This window comes from Siphateles boraxobius, unplaced genomic scaffold (genome assembly GCF_051911475.1).
Source record: "Siphateles boraxobius isolate OS27281-9 unplaced genomic scaffold, OSU_SipBor_1 56, whole genome shotgun sequence".
In the NCBI taxonomy this organism is placed as follows: Eukaryota; Metazoa; Chordata; class Actinopteri; order Cypriniformes; family Leuciscidae; genus Siphateles; species Siphateles boraxobius.
Window position 1 is genome coordinate 4027186 of NW_027509182.1, and position 21244 is coordinate 4048429.

The window sequence follows — 21244 nt, forward strand, 5'->3', positions numbered from 1 at the left end:
CCAACCTGTTTTTATTTTCGGGCTCACTCGTCAAATGTTTGTCCTTGTCTAATAAAAGACGTGAAAAGTGACCAATTTCTCCATTCAACTAGCAGACTTTATTTACTGTAAAAAAAAAAAAGAGTCCTTTGAAATCAGTTGTCACAAACACAGTTAACCAAACCCAAAATGCATGTGCTTTCAGTCCATTTCAGGTCAGGCAAGATCAAAACAATGTGTGTGAGTGGGTTGCAGATTCGCAAGACCTTCCAGTCCATTTTTCAGGTTTGCAAATGGTCAAAACTGAAGGTTTCCAAAAAGTGATGGTAATGTGTTAGGCTTTGGGTGGGGTTTGTATCCGATTCGCTCGTGGATCATCTGCTCCCTGGTTTTCCCGTCCGTGCCGCCACCTGGTGCACCGCTCATCTCACTGGATGTGGCTACACCAACTACATCCACCTCATCCCTCTGTTTCTTCCGGCTCTGGACAGACATGGAAAAGTAATGTGGAGAGATCATAAAAGCAAGATTAATCTTTACTTGCGCTTGACCATGCTGGTGTAACCTGTTTGTTCCAGCAAGGATGGTTAGGATACGATTAAGGATCTGATGAGTTAAATTAGGGTAGGCGATTTGTTCCAGAAACATTTTTTGTTATGCTGGTTGAAAGTCTCTTCACATCCTGACAGTAATCACTCAGTTAAGTGGTCTAAATGTATATATATCGTCTGTGAAAGGCGTGGGACCATAAAATGTTCGACCAATCATTGTATTCGGTCCGAATGCAATGTCCTTCCAGCCTGTCAACATATGTATTTCCATACCTCGGCGCACCGTACATCACAGCGCGTCATCACAGCACGTTTCATTCTATGCAGAGTTAGACAGACGTCAGTCACCGAGCACCACAACCAAAACAGCAGCCGCCTTTTACAATTCCTCCTGAACCAAAATAACAAGCTTTTTTTTTAAGCTTTTGTTTGCTCCCTGCTGTCATGTGTTTTGGAGACGCTCTGAAAGGAGGGTTGGATCTTATGCTTTCAAAGATAGCTCTATTGCTAGCCTTTCCGAAAATTGCCTATCCCACCTTTAAATAAAAATGTATTACGTTGGAGATTTTTTTTATAATTTTTTTTTTTTTACTTTTATAGCTTTCAATATGCTGGCCGATATTACGTGGTCTTAAGACTTTTTGGATACTTTTTAGAAACTGACAGGTGTTTTTGTTACCCATGATTCATTTATTCTGCAGCTGAAGGCTTTTTTAAATAAAAAGGTTATGAAGTATTTTGAGTGATCACAAGGTAATAAACACCATTTGAATCCTATGTAGATGAAACCAGATTTTTCTAGTATATGATTTTAAACATTTGTCAAAAGTAATATTCAGTCAATTTAGGCCAGAGGGGAACTGGTTCCTTTACTGAGCCTGGTTTCTCCTAATGTTTTTTTCCCACCAGTCTCACTTTTGGCTTGCTCAGTTGAGGTTTAAAAGACAATCCCTCAGTTTTACAGACAAGGCTTAAACCTAGTCCCAGACTAAAATGCATGTTTGAGTTGTTTTAAATGAAAGCAACTTGCACTGTTTGGTCTCAAAATGAACACCAGTAATGTTTTTTTTTTCTAAGCTACTTAAATGCCCTAATTGAACTAAAGCCTAATCCTGGCTTAATCTGAGCCCTGTTTGTGAAACCAGGCCACTATTCAGCAATACCTCTGATTTAACTACTGAAAGTGGATTGCAACTGAATTGAGCCGGATAATGACGATAACTTTGCAACATCTACACCATTTTTGAACTGAATTGAATCAATATCGAACTGACTTCTGCTGAATAATAACACTATTGTCTTCTGTAGAGCTTCTTTACAGCTGAAATTTATGAGCTTTGACAGTTATTGAACTAAATTGAGTGGAATAAGAACACTAAATGTGTTCTGTAGAGCTGAAATCGGCATTTGTTTCAATTCATGAATTACATAAATACTGTTATTTTCCTGTGTATTAATGTAAAGCTGCTCTGAAACAATTGGTATTGTACAAAGGGCTATATAAATAATTGTTGCTTGATGTAAAACGAATTTATCTCTTGGTTGTTTAATGTACTTTTATGTACAGTAATTTGTACAGAAGCATATGGATATAGACAAGTCCTAATTTAAGTTACTGGATGATCAAGATTTTACCTCCAGCTCTTTCTTCACACTTTCAAACTCTTCCGTGTCATCAAGCTTGAGCTCAAGGCGCGTGGGTTTTCTGCGCAGCATCTTCACATCACCGGTTTGTCGTTGCCTAGAAACATACACTGATATTGAGTTATTGTGGATAAAATGTTGTGTGTTATGAGTGCTGAAAACAAACACACACACACACAGCCGATTTGTGCAAGATTGACATTTGTATGCATAATACATACTTGAATAAATAATATTGTTTGATGTTTAACATCGTTGAAAATTGCATATAATGTCCATTCAGTGAATCGACTTCTGTTGCAGACACATAACCATCTTTTTTAGCAGCTACATGCTAATTAGACCAATAGCTTTAAACGCTGTATCTTATACAGCCACAAACAGCAGAATAATGAACCATGAAGACTGTTGTTAACTTTATTGAACATGACAGATCAAAGACAAACAATTCAAACTGAAAGATAGGACTTTTTCACATCACACCACTTACCGCTATTACACTCGCTTGATTTCATAGAATGTTCAGAAGAGGATCATGGGAAATGTAGTTAGAGCGCATAGCAGGGGGGAAAAAGGATAGAACTCCGTGGAACGATGCAGTGTTTATCTATTGGTGGTTTATTTTTTTACTGTTTACATTTAGTTGAAAAGCCCATAATATGGAATCTGATGGCAGGTTATGCGACAACTTACACCATATAGTAACAGTAACAGTATAGTACCACGGACACGGTTATGTAAGTATATTTAATCGTCGTTTTCACTGTGTTTCACTAGACAAGCATGAAAACTAGACCTCCAGAAAACACATCAACGTAATGTCATACTAGTGTTTTCACCATAGACTGTATAAAAATAGTTTTTCCACTAGTGCGGACTGACGAGTTTCTCTTTTTTTCTTTTACAGTTTATGGGACTGACCATGGGACTGACATATACATTAGTCGCTAGATGTCACTATTTATTCATTATAAAGAGTAAAACAGGCGGATATGACGGAAATACTATGCGCCGGATAGCCCGCGTTGTGTGGTCGTGTTTGAAGACAGTACACATTAGATTTCATAAAAACAAATTGTTTTTAAAGGACACTATTTGTGCGTTTGTGAAAGCATAAAGGGTGAGTGGAAAGCTGGATGTGTATATTTTTTATTTATTTCTCATGTTTTAGATCAGATTTGTTAAGTTATCTGAACACCCGGCAAAAAGTTATGTGGTAACTCAACGTTACACTTACAGTGATGTATCATATGGTTCATGCTACTTAATGATTGCCGTTTTCAAATACTATGGTGTTTACACTGTAATTCAAAGAATATCACGGTAATACCACAGTACGTTTTTGCTAGTTTAGGAGTTATTCAGCCTTTAAATAATGACTAATATGTACTATATTTTGTTGAGTGTGTGTATTCCGACAATCACCTATTTAACTATAATATTTTGATGATATTGAACTTATCAGCAACCAAAGTAAAGGTTAGGTTGTTTGATATGACGTAGTATTGTCCATATCTTATTTGTAATACATGATATGGTGTCTCAATAATTATGCCTCTATTTCAGATCAGATAATCTGTGATTGCCAGACAAATATTCGAAACAATGTCGGATGAAGACGAACTTCCAGTTGTGAAAAGGGCCAGAATCTTCTATGGAAGCCTTGAAGAAAAGGAGAAGGAGCGTCTTAGTCGTCTTAGTCGTGATGGAACATCTACCAAAGATGCTGTTAAAGCTGGCATTGAGTCTGGACATATTAATATCTCCAGTGGTAAGATTGATATTTCAAAGCAGCTCTGTTCTGGATAGCGAATGTTAGTGTTTGGACAATAGGAGTCGAACTCAATCCACTAAAATCTTGAAATATAATTGTGTCCAAGTGTTTTAACCCTGTAAAGCTGTCTGTATCATATTTGATGCATACATTTCCAAGGCCACTAATTAATCAACATGATCAAAACAGTTGTACACCTTTTACTACATGCCTTTTCCTGTGATTGATAGTTCATACTTTTTTAGCATGTAAAAGGCCTTTTAGTGTAATTCTAAAATGTCCACTTTCAAGTCTTGGTACATGTCTTTATATTATAATTTCAAAATGAACATGGACTAAACACTGGACTAAAGCACATTACGTTTACTTGATTATTCATACATTGTTTTAGAAAAATCATGTTTAAATGTGAGTATCAAATCTGATATATCAGGCTTTTGAGGTATGTTTATTTGTTCATCTCTCCATCAACATGGTCTTGGGTTATATGTTTTGTCCCACAAATAAAACTAAACACTTAAATTTCATCTTACTAAGACATGTTATAGGGAGATATAGTGTGACGACTATATTTATATGCAGTTTATGCAAGTAGTCTGCTGTACTTTTATAAAGATCTCTTTGATTTACAATACAAGCTATCAGAATTTCATTTTACTTTTTGGCCATTATATAAATATCAACAACTGTATCAAATTGCATATTTTTCCTCAGTTTGGGCCTATAAATTTATGTTTTTTATTTGTTTTTTCCTCCACAAGTGTGAGCTCTATGTTTTCATTATATCCTAGGATATGAGCCATAAAAGCCTGATCTATCAAACATGATAGGAAATATAAAACACATATGCAAACATTTGTTTAGGTGGTTTTTTTTTATGTTTTGTCTGAAGGTTCTTTTATTTTACATCAAGCTTTACAGGGTTATTATGTGACTGTTAGTGACGGGAAGTTTGTTTGCTCTTTAGTAGTGTGATTTATTACCTTTTTTCTCTCCTCAGGTGAGTCCATGGAGATGGAGGAGCGCGTGAGTGAGCGTCAGGCTGAAGTGCTGGCAGAGTTTGAGCGCAGAAAAAGAGCCAGACAAATCACAGTCTCCACTGATGATGTGGAGGTCAAGGCCTGCCTCCGAGCTCTTGGCGAGCCAATCACGCTGTTCGGGGAGGGGCCTGCGGACAGACGAGAGAGGTGAGTGACTTTTGTATAAAGCTCTGCTGCTTATTCTTGCTAAGAACTTCCCTCTTAGACAGGAATACCAGACGTTAGATCATCTGACATGCAATCAAAAAAAAGTGGTAATTAGCCATTTTGCATGTCGTTTTGCACAAGTTGTCTGTATTAAGCAGATTGTGTTTAACACACAAAAGAGTGATTATCAGTTCAACACAGCGTTATAGAAATTCTACTTGATTTTTTTTAAAAACTGCGCTGATAACGGTATCGTTCGATACTCGAATTTTTGGTATCGGATCGTTTCAGAAAGAATGGTATCGGTGCATCAGTTCAGGGTTTTTTATGTGTTTCCACTGTTTATTTTCCTCAGATTGAGGACCGTTCTTTCAGTAGTTGGTCCTGATGCCTTGAAGAAATCAAAGAAAGAGGATGATAAATCAAAACGCACTCAAGATGAGGTAGGAACATTCCAGTTTCAAAAAGTTATCATGGACTATAAAGGATTTGAATGTCAAATGGAAGGTGATTATCTATGCATGTTTTGCGCAGTATCAGCAGACATGGTACCATGAAGGACCTTCATCTCTGAAGGAGGCACGTCTTTGGTTAGCCAAGTATTCACTGCCCAGGTAAACACGGGATAGATGATGTTTTACAGTAACATCTAGCAATATAAATAAAATGCAACCAAATGTCATTAATTGTGTATTTTAAATTGATTTTGTTTGGTTCAGAGCAGTGCAAAGGTTAGATGCCGCAAGGGCCCAAAAAGAGATTCCAGAGTCTACAAGAACAGTTAAACAACAAGAGCTTCACAAGAACCTCCGGGTACGACAACATACCAAGTGGAAAAAGACACAGGCTTTATGATGTCTTGTAGTTTTGTGTCTCTTTTAATGCTCTATAGAATTATTCAAATTGTTTTGTTTTATTTAGAATGTGAATAACTTCTGCAGTCAAATTGGTGATGACCGTCCAATATCTCACTGCCAGTTTAGCCCCAACTCTAAGCTACTTGTGACTGCGTCATGGTATGTTATTTTTCTCTATTAACTTTTTATATATATATATATATATATATATATATATATTTAGATTATATTATATTTTTATATAAAATATATTTTAACAGCTTTTAGGAAGCATCAATTTTATACTTTTAGACTTTCGCAAATATTGTATACTCCAGTATAATCCAATGAGATTTTTGTATGAACAAGGAGTCCTACAACAGGAAGGGGTGTAGCACATACACAACTCCTATCATAGAGTCAGTCTTAAATTACTTGAAGAGACTGAGAAATTCATAGAAGAACTGTGGCAACTTCTCCAAGACGCTTAGAAGAACCTACCTTTACCTCACCTAATCTAAGTTTAGGCACTTCCTGTATTTTTGATTTTTTACAAAATAAACGAGTTTTTGCTTATCAGCTAACTTCTATAAACTAAATCAAATAATATTTGATGTAATGATTCCCTCTCCCCCCCTTTAAAACTGAAACCATACTCTTTGGCACACTTGCAGTTTTTTTTTTCTTTTTCTTTTTTTAAAAAAATTCTTTATTTTCAGTCAGCAAGACGGAAGTACAGAACTTGTTTTTTCAGGAAATGTTCAAAACTGTAAAGGTACTTTATTGTTGAGTATAGTAGTTAAGATCTTGTGAAACTCTGCCCAAAATGGTTTGATTTTTGGGCATTCCCAAAACACATGCCAGTGATCAGCCTCCCTAGCGCCACACAGCCTCCAGCTTTTAGCACCACCTGGGTCAAAATTTGCAATTTTTGCTTCGGTGTTATAAAAAATGAATAAGACGTTTCCAATTAAACTCACACAATATATGAGAGTTTGAACATTTCCATTGAAACTCACATATATTTAACCAGTCATCTGTAGATATTGACACATTGCTTTCCTTTTCCTGTTTTTCTTTTATGTAGTCTGTGGAATGGGTATTTTTCACCAAGAAACCTTTGTAAAACTTAGAAATAACCCCCTTAACAGTAGCATTTTTGTATGCAATCAATATTTTTTTTAATATTGGGTCATTAAGGTCTGTTTTTGGTTTAATATTATGTTCAAAATAATTGCGTACTTGCAGGTATTGGAAAAAATCAGAATTTTCAAGATGGTATTCATTTTTCAGACTCTCAAAATCCCTTAATTTTCCATTTTCTGTGAGTGAATAAAAAGTTGTTGTACCTTTGAAAATCCATGATTTAAAACGATTATCCATCAAATTTGGCCTGAAACCAGGGTCAAAAGCACACCATTGAATTATCTGTATTTTATCATTCAACTGATACTCTCCTTTTACTTTATTCCAAATTTTTAATTGGGTTTTGCACACTTGCCGTTTTAAATTTATTATGCAGGCAGGTTGTGGGCCATACCATCTTTTGTAGGATTAGTTATTGAAAAATTTGAACAAAATCTCTCAGGATTAATAAATTATTTAAATGTGAAATTATTGGTTTTTGGAGCGTGTAATGTTTCAAAGATTTTAAAAGATGCAATTTTTGTACCAAGTATGTCTTTGTCTTTGTTGTAGGAGTGGCTTGTGTAAATTGTGGAAAGTACCAGATTGTACGCTAATTCGCACATTAAGAGGTAAATATAACAAATATGCTCTGTAGTGTTTATTCTTGAAGTCTGTCGTTGTCATACTTTTTCATTTCCCTCTTACAATGCAACATTGGATTAATTGATGGTGAACTCCTCTTTCTCAGGTCACATTACCAATGTGGGAGCGATTAGCTTTCACCCTCAAGCCACACTCACACTTGAGGAGTCGGATGTCAATATGGCCTCCTGTGCTGCCGATGGATCTGTTAAGCTGTGGAGTTTAGACAGGTGTGTATTATCAGTATAACTTGCATTTTCTGTCTCAGTTTCTGGACTAAATCTTTGTAACATTCACCTGTACATATATCTGTAGTGATGAGCCAATAGCAGACATTGAGGGGCACTCTATGAGGGTGGCTCGGGTGGCTTGGCATCCCTCTGGACGGTTTTTGGGCACAACTTGGTATGATTTTTCTTTTTTTCACTTTTAATATAGTTTTTTATTAAGTAAAAGCAAACTAAAGGTGTGAAAATTGCTTTTGGGCTACATCTTTTCTCATATATTTAACAGAATTGGCATATTTTGTTTTTCTTAAAGCTATGATAACTCATGGCGACTTTGGGATCTTGAGGTTCAAGAAGAAATTCTGCATCAGGAGGGTCACAGTAAAGGTGTCCATGACCTGCACTTCCACCCAGACGGCTCTCTGGCAGGAACTGGGTAAGGGCCTCGCACTGAACCCTGAGGCACTCCACTGTTTTTGTATAGGAACAGGTGCAACCCTCTATCTATACAGCTACTTTGATGCTCGTGATTATGAGTCCAAGCATATATGGTTTAAGGTCAAATAATCCATTGTGTATGGTTCCTCACACTTGCAATATTTGCTTTACCAGAGCCCAGAACATTTAGGCTTCCACTTCATGCTGTGATTATCAAACCTGCGTTGGATTGATTGAATAGGATGTGTTATATTTGGCTGTGTTATATTTGGCATTGTATTCATTTCATTTGTCAATGCTACAGTGGTTTGGATTCATTTGCCCGTGTCTGGGACCTGCGGACTGGTCGTTGCATCATGTTCCTGGAGGGCCACCTCAAAGAGATCTACAGCCTCAATTTCTCACCAAATGGGTGAGAAAATGAAAGGACATATTTAGAAGATTTACTAAAGCCGTTTACTTTTATTAGATCTTAATTTGATAATTAACCCTGAAATCTTCCTTGTGTAGCTTTCATGTAGCAACAGGAAGTGGCGATAACACCTGTAAAGTGTGGGACCTTCGTCAGAGAAGGTGTATATACACAATCCCTGCCCATCAGAACCTGGTGTCCTCAGTCAAGTTCCAACGTAAGTATTCGTCAAAAGGAGATTTTCAGTCATTTAGTGATGATTCACTCACAAGTAAAATTGTCATTATTTACTCTCTTGTCGGCAACCTCAGTCCCCAAAATGAAAAGGCAATTTTTATTTATTTTTTTAGCTTTCCCTATAGGTCTACATTCTGTGTAGTGAACGAGTCTTCATTCACCTCAATTGAATATGTGACATTTTTGGAGTGTTAATATTAAAAGGGTCCTCTTCCTTTTTAGCTAACGATGGCCATTATTTGCTGACTGGTGCATATGACAACACAGCAAAAGTATGGACCCATCCTGGCTGGTCACCTCTGAAGACTCTGGCGGGGCATGAGGGGAAGGTCATGGGACTGGACCTTTCACCTGACGGACAGCTCATTGCTACCTGCTCTTACGACCGAACCTTCAAACTCTGGATGTCAGAATGAGATTTTCTATCTCTTGATATATTTTCATTTTACATTTTTGTTGTACTGACTTTTATTTTTTAAGTTTAGTTTTTTAAGAGCTGGAAAACAACACAGGAGATATTTAAACTGGAAGCTAATTGATAGTTTGGTTCAATCAAATCATGAATACAAACAAATGTTTCCCATAGTTTGAGTTGTGTTGTAACAATCATTTGTTATTCTATTGGATTGTCTAAGATCTAAAATCCAGTCTGTCCATTCTTCCATCTTTATCATATTAAAAGTATGTCCATACATCCTGTTCTATTTTGAACTCAAGTCCACACTGAGTTTTGCAAAATTTGTTCTATTACTGATCCATTTGGTATTGGTACCCGAATAAATTGCATTTTATTGTCCCAGGCAATTTTGCAAAGGAATCTGTAAGTTCTGGACAGTGGGATATCCATTTTAAAAAACAATAATAATTCTGCTCAAGACATTTTGTAATCTCACGGTCATGGAGTCTATGCACTATCCATAAGCAGAAAGAGATTGATAAGAGTGTGAAGATGAATCTAGCACCACCAGCAGCAGAGCAGGCAGTACCTACAGCAAGGGCTTCTGCGGAAACCATGCTCTGTCAGGGCCATGTTGGCCCAGGCTGAAGGGGGTTGATCTATGATTGGCTGCTTTACAAAGGAGGTTTTGGTCTCCAGCTGAGCTTTCTGGCTGTAGGTCCGCTGGTTTTCCACTTCAGCTTTAACACCCAGAAACGCTGCCAGGTCTAGGTCAAGTCCAGTGGTGCCCCCGCGAGGTAGAGGAGTGCTCTGTCTGCACTGTGGACAGGGGATCCACATCTAGAGGAAGAGACACAAAAACACACAGGTGAGGTGTACAGTCAACAGTACATCAACACATTAGGAAAGGTCAAAATTACTTTGTGAATGTATGAGCTTCATAAGTAGTTTTGTCAATATTCAAAATTTTCCCGTTAATTAAATTAGCTGCAAGTGAAAATCTTAATGTAGCATGTCTATGCAATATTAACAAACACCTATGTATAAACCTTCAGAATATAGATAGAAATAAAACAGAAAACTGCTTGATGTAAGTGCTACTGAAGTGGAGATTTTTGTGCATGAGGGAAAAACTCCTTTTTGAGAAAATGGCCTTAAAAATATATTTTTTAATTGATTCTACAGACACTTAAATGTATATTAAAATAGATCCCCTTCCTGAAAAAAAAATAGTGGGGTTTGCCTGTATTGTCTTTCCTAATACAATTCACAAATCTTTAATTATAGTATAAAAGATGTTTCACCACTAATCGTTTTATTTTTTTGGAGGGCACAGGCTCAAGTGGAATTTCTGGATGTAATCTGGGCATAATGGGTGGAGCTAGAAGGTCCAACCACACCCTAACCCTATCCATAACCATATCCCTCTACCCATTAGATTCACAGAGGTGGACCTGGACAAGGTCAAGCTACACCCATGATGTCTAGAGAGGAACTTAATGTCATTTGGTTTTGAAGGGAGCACCATGTGGCGGCACAAAAAGTTTCCAAAAGGTGTGTTTGACTTGAAGCGGCACTGCGCAGACTGATCAGTGTATGACATCGAAGTACATCGAGATCCCTTCGAAAGCATATGGAGCTGTCTGCTCTCTAATCGCTCTCGCAGTACTTTAATAATATACACCGACCAGTTCACACAGCGCCGTTTCAAGTCGAACACACCTAAAGTCTGTGAAGTGCAAACCCAGTCCCGCAGCCAATTCTTAAGATTTCATTGGTCGTGTTAATCAGAGTGCTGATTCTCTACACAACATCGAAACAAGAGGTGCCATGTTGTAATCAGCGTAATGAAAAGATTTCAATTTTGTAAGAGCTCCTACTTTTACCACGTGACCGCTGTACCACCTGACTGCTACAGATTTATTTAGGTTTTGATAGTGTTGCCACAGAAAACACATAGTTCCCAGTCTGAAGATGTGAACAGCTCTGAATAGAACGTCACGTGTTGTCATCTTGAGACTCGGTAATTACAAGCAAAGACATTTAGTTACATAAAGTATAGGTCCTTCTCAAAAAATTAGCATATTGTGATAAAGTTCATTATTTTCCATAATGTAATGATAAAAATTAAACTTTCATATATTTTAGATTCATTGCACACCAACTGAAATATTTCAGGTCTTTTATTGTTTTAATACTGATGATTTTGGCATACAGCTCATGAAAACCCAAAATTCCTATCTCAAAAAATTAGCATATCATGAAAAAGGTCTCTAAACGAGCAATTAACCTAATCATCTGAATCAACTAATTAACTCTAAACACCTGCAAAAGATTCCGGAGGCTTTTAAAAACTCCCAGCCTGTTTCATTACTCAAAACCGCAATCATGGGTAAGACTGCCGACCTGACTGCTGTCCAGAAGGCCATCATTGACACCCTCAAGCAAGAGGTTAAGACACAGTAAGAAATTTCTGAACAAATAGGCTGTTCCCAGAGTGCTGTATCAAGGCACCTCAGTGGGAAGTCTGTGGGAAGGAAAAAGTGTGGCAAAAAACGCTGCACAACGAGAAGAGGTGACCGGACCCTGAGGAAGATTGTGGAGAAGGACCGATTCCAGACCTTGGGGGACCTGCGGAAGCAGTGGACTGAGTCTGGAGTAGAAACATCCAGAGCCACCATGCACAGGCGTGTGCAGGAAATGGGCTACAGGTGCTGCATTCCCCAGGTCAAGCCACTTTTGAAACAGAAACAGCGGCAGAAGCGCCTGACCTGGGCTACAGAAAAGCAGCACTGGACTGTTGCTCAGTGGTCCAAAGTACTTTTTTCGGATGAAAGCAAATTTTGCATGTCATTCGGAAATCAAGGTGCCAGAGTCTGGAGGAAGACTGGGGAGAAGGAAATGCCTAAAGTCCAGTGCTGCTTCTCTGTAGCCCAGGTCAGGCGCTTCTGCCGCTGTTTCTGGTTCAAAAGTGGCTTGACCTGGGGAATGCGGCACCTGTAGCCCATTTCCTGCACACGCCTGTGCACGGTGGCTCTGGATGTTTCTACTCCAGACTCAGTCCACTGCTTCCGCAGGTCCCCCAAGGTCTGGAATCGGTCCTTCTCCACAATCTTCCTCAGGGTCCGGTCACCTCTTCTCGTTGTGCAGCGTTTTTTGCCACACTTTTTCCTTCCCACAGACTTGCCACTGAGGTGCCTTGATACAGCACTCTGGGAACAGCCTATTTGTTCAGAAATTTCTTTCTGTGTCTTACCCTCTTGCTTGAGGGTGTCAATGATGGCCTTCTGGACAGCAGTCAGGTCGGCAGTCTTACCCATGATTGCGGTTTTGAGTAATGAAACAGGCTGGGAGTTTTTAAAAGCCTCAGGAATCTTTTGCAGGTGTTTAGAGTTAATTAGCTGATTCAGATGATTGGGTTAAAAGCTCGTTTAGAGACCCTTTTCATGATATGCTAATTTTTTGAGATAGGAATTTTGGGTTTTCATGAGCTGTATGCCAAAATCATCAGTATTAAAACAATAAAATAAATATTTCAGTTGGTGTGCAATGAATCTAAAATATATGAAAGTTACATTTTTATCATTATATTAGGGAAAATAATGAACTTTATCACAATATGCTAATTTTTTGAGAAGGACCTGTATATTTGTTATATTTACCAATTAATTATTGCAAGTTTCCATAATATTCTGAGTTTGTATTTCACTGTTTTTATTCATTTTGAGGAATACTTAATCTATTTTTGTATGATGAGTAAATGCATTCTAACATTTAGTCTAGAACTTCAATAACCATCATGTCTACACAGCGCACACAACCGTTTGCACATTTACTCCCGATTTCTCTCAACATACATGGAAAAACAAAGTAACTTGCCTTACTTGTTTGAAAAAGTAATTCAGATGTTTTGTTTTAAATTTAAAAGTAATGCATTGCATTACTAGTTACTTGAAAAAAGTATTCTGATTACATAACACATGTAATTTTCAATGTGTTCCCCCAACACTGCTTATAGGTGTCTGTACAATACATTAAATTGGGATAGGAGAAAGTATTTTAATATTGCATTTAGCCTTCACCTTTAATTTAATCATGTTATTTATGAGCAGATACTTGAATGAACATATTGCTGAAAATGTGTGAAAGAAAAAAAGGAGCAACAAAAAATACACATTTGAGCTTTTACCCAGATAACACTTTAAATCACTCATGTTGAATGTTATCTGACAATAAGAATCATTTTTGCACTTTGAAATGGGTCAAGCAAATATTCATGAAAATCGTGATGTAGCATATTGATGTAGCTTGAGTTCTACCTGCTCATTGATGAGGGTGTCCAGCCGTTTCAGACAGGCCTGGCAGAACGTGTGACCGCAGTAGAGTTTCCGAGGGAGTCTCTCTCCCAGGTTATACGCACTGTAGCAGATGATGCAGTCCAGTTTACGGCTGTCTCTGGAGTTCTGTGCCACAGTCTCCACATCACTCTCGACAGGAGCCTCGGACACATGCCCATCCTTATCCGAGATCCTACAGAATGAGCTTAATATCATACAAACATCTCTTTGCGTTTGCCTGAGATATTTAGTCCCCCCCCCTCCAAAATTTTACTCTTGCATATACACAAGGTCAGCTGGTAAAGAGTGTGTAAGCTGAGCTGCATGTATCTGTTTACTATTAGTGGCTGGCAGCAATGAAATTTGTATACACATGAGGTTATGGTAAAATATATGTATTGTATGGTTTTATCCTCTTACAAATGATCTTTTATTCCCAACCAGCTGTCCCAACCAATACAAAACATAACCATGATCATACAACATGCTCAATTACCTTATAAGAAATATTTAATGGAAAAAAGGTTTATTTGCATGACTTGTCTTGTAAGGTGATTTCATTGTTTAGACTCATTGTTTGAAACATTGTTTTAGCATGAACCATTTGTTTATTTAATGGAAATCCTAATTTTATGTATAATATATATATAATTAAATTGTATTAAAATTTAATTTAAGAAACGCATGCATAATCTGAAAAAGAAATGACATTTTTGTGAATAATTTTTTCATTTTATTTTTAAGCATAAATTCAAATATGTCTTATTTTAATTCATAAGCAATTTCCATGCGGAACTTCTACCTGTCCTCCTCTTTCTCAGATCTATTCTGTACGTCGTTGGTCTCTTGAGGTTCTTCCGTACCGTTCGCAGTTCCATCCATGTTTAATGTACGAAAAAGTCCAACTTCTGTTAACATTTTACAGCCAACTCTTTCTTGGTTTCTTCATGCTTCACATCCTTTGTCAGGTAGTTTAACACTTGAGTGCACCTTCTCTTGCTTTCCCTCAAGTTCCCAGCAGCACTGGCACTGTCTTTGTTGGTCTCTCTCTCTCTCTCTCTCTCTCTCTCTCTCTCTCTCTCTCTCTCTCTCTACCTCTCTCTACCTCTCTCTCTCTACCTCTCTCAACCAACCAACCAACAACAACTGCCTCTCTGAAATGGAGGGCAAACAATGGAGTGCTTCCCTAGAGCCTTTAATATTTAAGTACCGCCTGACGCTGTGAACCTATGCCTTTACAACACACACACACACACACACACAGTTGCACGTTCACCCTTCTGAAAAAAGAGAAACCACCGGTGATTGTGGGAGGAGGGTTGCATGTTGTTAAGCAGGTATTTTATTAATTAGCCCACAGTTGCACTTCTATGTTTCTTGTCTTCTTGGTATTATATTGTTATTTCCTCTTACTAATTTTCCTCCTACGCACTTAATTTAACTTAGTTTCCATTCTGTCTTGAATATACTAAGGAACAAGTTAATCAATGATCTAAAGAGCAAAGGAATATTCCGTAGATACAGAAGCCTATGAAAAGATTTGGGTTTAGTTCTGTGGAAAAACATGAAATTAAATACATCAGACACCTTTAGGGTGCAAGAAAGTAGAATGGGAGGAGGGAGTATTGCTTTACAGTCACAAAACAGGTCTGAAATTCAAGCCTAGTCACACACAGACAGTCTGTCATCAATGTGTGCCTGCCAAATTAGTTCTGAGACCTCCATCGCCCCCACACTGCAGTTACGGTATTTTCCTATAGGCAGATGTCTATTATTATGGACCAGGAGGAAGTGAAGTAGAAGGGGGGGCAGCTAAAATAGAGTCAAGCGACACATAAGATTTAATGAGAGTAAGTTCCCTTAGATATTGGGGGTCTTTAGGACTTCTGAATCAATCTGTAGCGGCAGGAAAATAATAAAATAACAGCAGCAGGGCAGGGCTGAGAGCTGTGGGAATGGAGGCGCGAGGGTTAATGAACATCACCTGCGCGTCACACTAGTCTCGAGTCCCACAGAGGAGCTTCGGAAGGATAGAAGGAGTGATGACAAGGGATACACCGGGGCGGCCTATTTTCTCTTTCGGACAAAGAGTTTCAGCTGATAAATAATTTCAAATAAATGCTGTTCTTTTAAACTTTATATTCCTGAAAACATGCATCACGTTTCCAACAAAAATATTACGCAGCACAACCATTTTCAACATTGATAATTATAAGAAAGTATAATGGTGTTTCTTGAGCTGCAAATCGGCATATTAGAATGATTTCTGAAGGATCATGTGACACTGAAGACCGGAGAAATGATGTGCAAAATTCAGCTTTCCATTACAGAAATAGATGACATTTTAAAATATATTTAAATAGAAAACAGTCATTTTAAATTAAAATAATATTTCACACTATTATTGTTTTCACTGTATTTTGAAAAATGTAACCTTGGTGAGAATAAGAGACCTCTTTCAAGCCCAAAATTGTATGTAGTTCTAAAATAGCCTACTACGTAGTCAGTGATACATGGCTACTTTTGAATGTTCACCAGTAAAGAAAAAACATTTTTGGCAGCAGAATGGTATAGTTATGGTATACCAGTAGGTGCTAAGCTAACTATCAACCATTGGATTGGCAAATACAGCATTCCAGCTGTACTAATACACAGCAAAGCAACAGGTAGGATGGAAGCATTACTTACTTAAAGGGATAGTTCACCCAAAAATTAAAATTATGTCAACCATTTTGTCATTCCAAACCTGTGTGACTTTCTTCTATAGAACATAAAATATTTTGAAGAACCCAGGGAACCAAACAAACCTGGAGTCAACTGGCTTCCAATGTATGTAAAAAAAACACACACAAAAAAAACACTGAGACTTAAAAAAAAAAAATCTTATTTTATGTTCCACAGATGAAGAACGTGTCGGAACAAAATAGTTGTAAATGATTTTTATTTTTGGGTGAACTATATCTTTAAGCAATAAGAAACAAGAGTTTTTGCTATATTTCAAGTAACATTGCAATTTATCACAACATTAAAACTATTTTTTCGTTGTTCAGTAAGAAGATCTAGGTTTGAAATGTAAATGTAAATGCAAAGATGACCTTAAGAGATCTATATAAAAATGGGTGAATCACATAAACCTGTTACTTTAAAGAGTGCAAAAGTCGGAATCCAGAAGTAAAAATTCCATTAATTTTGTCCATAGGGATTTTATTTTTAAAACATAGACTCCCCTGTTGTGAGCTCTGAGGTTGTTTCCCGATGGTATATGCGTTTGTTGAAGCTGTCCGTTATTATTTCAATTTATCCTTTAAAGAAACCTGTTATGTCTATGTTTACATTCATATATTTTTACATATGTAGGGCCTGTGAGGCATGAAATTTCATTCCTTATGTCTCCACATATAGCGGAGTGACAATAAAGCTTAACAGTGGAATGCCTGGTGAAAAACTACATTACCCATGGTGCAGTAAAGAAAATTTCACCAACTAGAGAGCCACAGTGAACAAACCGTGCCAAAAGAGAACACTCTCTCCTACGAAGAAGCGTGAATGATGTAGAGTGGTCTCGCTGCACTCTCAAAATACTTCAATGTTTGTCACTATTTGGTCACTAATACACTATTTGGACACAAGTATTAGGACGCCTGACCAAATACACCAACAGGGACTGTAATGTCATCGCATTCTAAATACATAGACATCTGGAGTTGTTCCCCTCTTTGCAGCTATAACAGTTTACACTTATCTGAGAACACTTTCCAAAAGATTTTGGCGTGTTTTGAGGGAATTTTAGCTTATTCATCTAGTAGAGCATTTATGTGTTCACTGTTCAGGCACTGACGTTGGATGAGAAGGCCTGGCTTGCAATCTCAAAAAATCTTTGATGGGGTTAAGGTCAGGGCTCTGTGCGGGTCAGTCAAGTTCTTCCGCACCAAACTCATTCAACAATGTATTTTTTTGACCTTGCTTTTTATTGATCATGCTGCAACAGAAAATGGCCTTCCTCTTCCCCCAAATGGTTCCCACAAAGTTGGAAGCATTGTCCAAAATGTCTTGGTATGCTGAAGCATTAAAATTTCCCTTCCCTAGAAGTAAGGAGCCTAGCCCAAACCCTGAAAAACAGCCAAATACCATTATCCCTCCTCCAGCAAAATGTACAGTTGGCAGTTGGCACAATGCAGTCAGGCAGGTAACGTTCTCTTGGCATCCGCCAATCTCAGGCTCGCCCATCAGACTGCCAAACAGAGAAGCGTGATTCGTCAAAAAGAAAACGTGATTCATCAGACTAGGCAACCTTCTTACATTGATTCATAGTCCAGCTCTGACACTCACGTGTCCATAATTGGGGGTAAAAAGTTCTCATGTGCTGCATCATACAATTTGCACCAACAGATGGCAGCCCAGAGCAAACCTTTTTGCAGTTTAGTTAAACTAGCAGTTTGTAGCTGTGAATACAAACTAGCACAAAATTTTTGCTTTGCCATCTCTGAATGTTGAAGCTATATTGTTATGCAATGATATAACAGTAGGATTTTACAGAACTAGGTGGGGTAGAATGTTTTCCTCAGGTATATCTCTGATTTCACATGCAGAAGTATTTCTAGTTCACAATGTTTTTCTGCTGGCAAAATGAGGGCAATCAGACGTCACCGGTTCTGTCAATCCTCTATTTAGTGTGTGCATGTATTTGCGTATTTTGTATAGTTTGTCCCTGCATGGGAACTCACATTGATGGACACCACACATATCTCAACTTTCCTATGTACTCCTGATTGTTATCTCAAGTGCAGGGTTGTGCTACAGCAGGAAATGATGACATGTGCAAATCCCATCACAATGTAAACAGAAAAAGGCGAGGACCTGCTTTTTAAAATGACATTCCTTAATTTTGACATGTAGTGGTCCTACTGTTTTAAACTCTTCCTCAATTATCCGCCCTGAATAAGACAAGGCAAAAGAAGTTGAAAGTAATCAGAAGCATTCTGAAACTGAATCTGGTGTGCTTATGTCGCTTGTAGCGACTCATAAAGTAATAACTGCACATAATGTAATAAGTATTACATTATTATTGTAATACAATTTCCATAATGTAATAATAATTAAAAAAACTTAAATAAATCCTGAGCTCATAATTTTAATAATTTTTACATTATGAGAAATTTAACTCACCAAAAATGTGTCATATATATTTTCATAATTGTAATAGCGTTTAAAACATAAACAACATTAGTATTCCCTTACAGTACATTTTTTAAAATCTAAATCCAGACTTAAACTACCTGCGAAATACAACATATTTAAATATTAATGCAATTCTTATTCTTAATTAAACATAGAGCATTGGTATTACTTCACAGTACATTCAATACAATTCAATTACAATACAAATACAAATCTAAATCCAGTCTTAAGCAGCGAACAAAATCCACCAGACCAGTACTATTAGGCTAGTATTACTAATACTATTACTACTAGCCTACAACTAGGCCTACTACTAATACCACCACCTCCACCACTACTACTACTTCTTGTATACATATACGGTATACTGTATACTGTCAAATGATAAACAGTGTTAAATACCAATACTGTGTAAAAATGTTGTGAAGAAAACCCCACAGTATCAATATAGCAATGAGGAGTGTGTGTGTGTGTGTGTGCGCATGCATGCAAGATCACGTTGTCTGATTAAGCCAACAGCAGCACATAACGCAAGTTAAGCAAACATTTCTTCACTTAAATACAAGTTACAATAAAACAAAGACTGAATGTACATCAGAGGGCATGTTGAAAATACAGTACTGTATTAATTTGGACCGAACGCCGTTTAGATCAATAACAACTAAACTTTATTCGTCTCCGTTCTCAAAGTAGAGCCTGACTATTAGCGCCCTCCACTGGTAAGGCACCACACACATAACATCTCCCCCTTTTCACTAATAGTTAAGAGTAACAAAACATGATAGAAAACAATCATTACTAACTGTTACAAGTAAATTAAAGTAAACATTAATTTAATGTGCATCCTCAGTTCATAAGTCTAATCTCATCGGTGGTTTGCGAACTCTTTTTGGATATCTCGCTTCTGTGATGCTGGGCTGAGTAACACTGGACTGGACATTGACAATGGGCTCTGTAACCCTGGACTGGGCTTCGATTTCATTACTTCCTCCTCCTGTGGGTGGCAAATGGAAAATGCACTCTTGTTCTGAATCATGGGTGATGCTTTTCTGTTGTTGTTCTCTGGTCTGTATGAGATGCCTTCTATTGCATCTCAGTTGTTGACCGTCACTTTCCACAATGTAAGAACATGGTGCCTCACATACTTCAACCTCCTTTGCCGGCTTCCACTGTGCATCATCTTGTAGACTTAAGATCCGGCAGGGGTCTGCCACCCATCATAGTACTGATTTGATTTGAGCTAGTTGTTTTGATCTTTCGGTGTACACCAGTCATCCATTGTGGAGTGAGCAATGTCTGTGCAGTTGGTAGTTGTGTCTGAGTCCTACGCCCCATTAACATTTGCGCTGGAGATGGGAGGTTTCCAGGGGTGTGTTTCGGTAGTCTAGGAGTGCAATGTATGGGTCTTTTCTGTCTGCCTTTGGTTTTTTGAAGAGTGACTCACCTAAACAGCTTTTTCTGCTTTGCCGTTACTTTGTGGGTAACTTGGTAATGATGTAATGTGCTTGAATCCATATGACCGTCTGAAAGAAGCAAACTCAGCTAATGCATAAGCTGGAACATTATCAGTTATCATCATTTCCGGTACACCGTATCTAGCAAAGTGCTGCTTATAGGTGTGAATGATGGTTGTGCTTTTAATGTTTTCCACCTTGTCCACTTCTATGAAGTTGGAGTAGTAGTCCACAAGTACAATGTAGTTTTCAGAAACAAATTCAAAGAGATCAGAGCCCACCTTGCAGTTTCTTCTCCGGAATATATTGCATACATGGCACTTGGAAATTAGGTCAGGAATTTGCATCGACATGCCTGTCCAGAACATTATGTCTCTCTCGCTAGTTGTTTCGTTTTTTCAATGCCTTGGTGACAGGTATGTAGTTTGTATAACATTAATCTTTGTTTGCTTTGGGAAAACGATGATGCGGTTACCTTTTAGGAGGATTGAATCTTCGACAGTCAGTTCATCATGATAATCCCAGAAAAGTTTTGCTTGGTCAGGCAAATCACGTTTTTCTTTCGGCCAGCCATTTATGACAACATTTTTGGCGATGGGGAAAACAGAGTCGGTTCTTGTTTCTGTTTTTATATTTTATAATACAAAAAAAATATTTTTCAATTTGTGCCCAGCGCTTCTGTGTTACTGTAAACGCTTTGGAATCGAATGCTACGGGGCAGTCATTTTGAAGTAACACGTCGCCAACCCCACAGCTGGATGCATTCACACTGAGTGTCACTGGCATTGCTGGATCATAATATTTGAGAGTAGTTGATTCTTAG

At 37.8% G+C, this 21244-nt stretch overlaps 3 protein-coding genes across 3 annotated transcripts; 1 reads left to right on the plus strand and 2 right to left on the minus strand.

The window, feature by feature from the left end:
• Nucleotides 1-21: 21 nt before the first annotated feature.
• Nucleotides 22-2889, minus strand: cdc26 (cell division cycle 26 homolog). Its single transcript, XM_077206506.1, has 3 exons — nucleotides 2665-2889; nucleotides 2166-2271; nucleotides 22-462 (listed from the first exon to the last, which is right to left on the minus strand). Exons 2-3 carry the CDS (start codon nucleotides 2244-2246, stop codon nucleotides 277-279), a joined length of 267 nt encoding a protein of 88 aa, XP_077062621.1. The 5' UTR covers nucleotides 2247-2271; nucleotides 2665-2889; the 3' UTR covers nucleotides 22-276.
• A 192-nt stretch (nucleotides 2890-3081) lies between these two features.
• On the plus strand, nucleotides 3082-9859 carry prpf4 (pre-mRNA splicing tri-snRNP complex factor PRPF4). The gene is made up of 14 exons (XM_077206474.1): nucleotides 3082-3294; nucleotides 3741-3945; nucleotides 4949-5135; nucleotides 5491-5578; nucleotides 5670-5749; nucleotides 5855-5948; nucleotides 6057-6151; nucleotides 7670-7728; nucleotides 7848-7971; nucleotides 8057-8146; nucleotides 8282-8404; nucleotides 8711-8818; nucleotides 8917-9035; nucleotides 9278-9859. Exons 2-14 carry the CDS (start codon nucleotides 3780-3782, stop codon nucleotides 9469-9471), a joined length of 1527 nt encoding a protein of 508 aa, XP_077062589.1. The 5' UTR covers nucleotides 3082-3294; nucleotides 3741-3779; the 3' UTR covers nucleotides 9472-9859.
• rnf224 (ring finger protein 224) lies at nucleotides 9506-14950 on the minus strand. The gene is made up of 3 exons (XM_077206491.1): nucleotides 14592-14950; nucleotides 13772-13982; nucleotides 9506-10292 (listed from the first exon to the last, which is right to left on the minus strand). The coding sequence occupies exons 1-3, from the start codon at nucleotides 14705-14707 to the stop codon at nucleotides 10011-10013; spliced, it is 609 nt and encodes a 202-aa protein (XP_077062606.1). The 5' UTR covers nucleotides 14708-14950; the 3' UTR covers nucleotides 9506-10010.
• Nucleotides 14951-21244: the final 6294 nt, after the last annotated feature.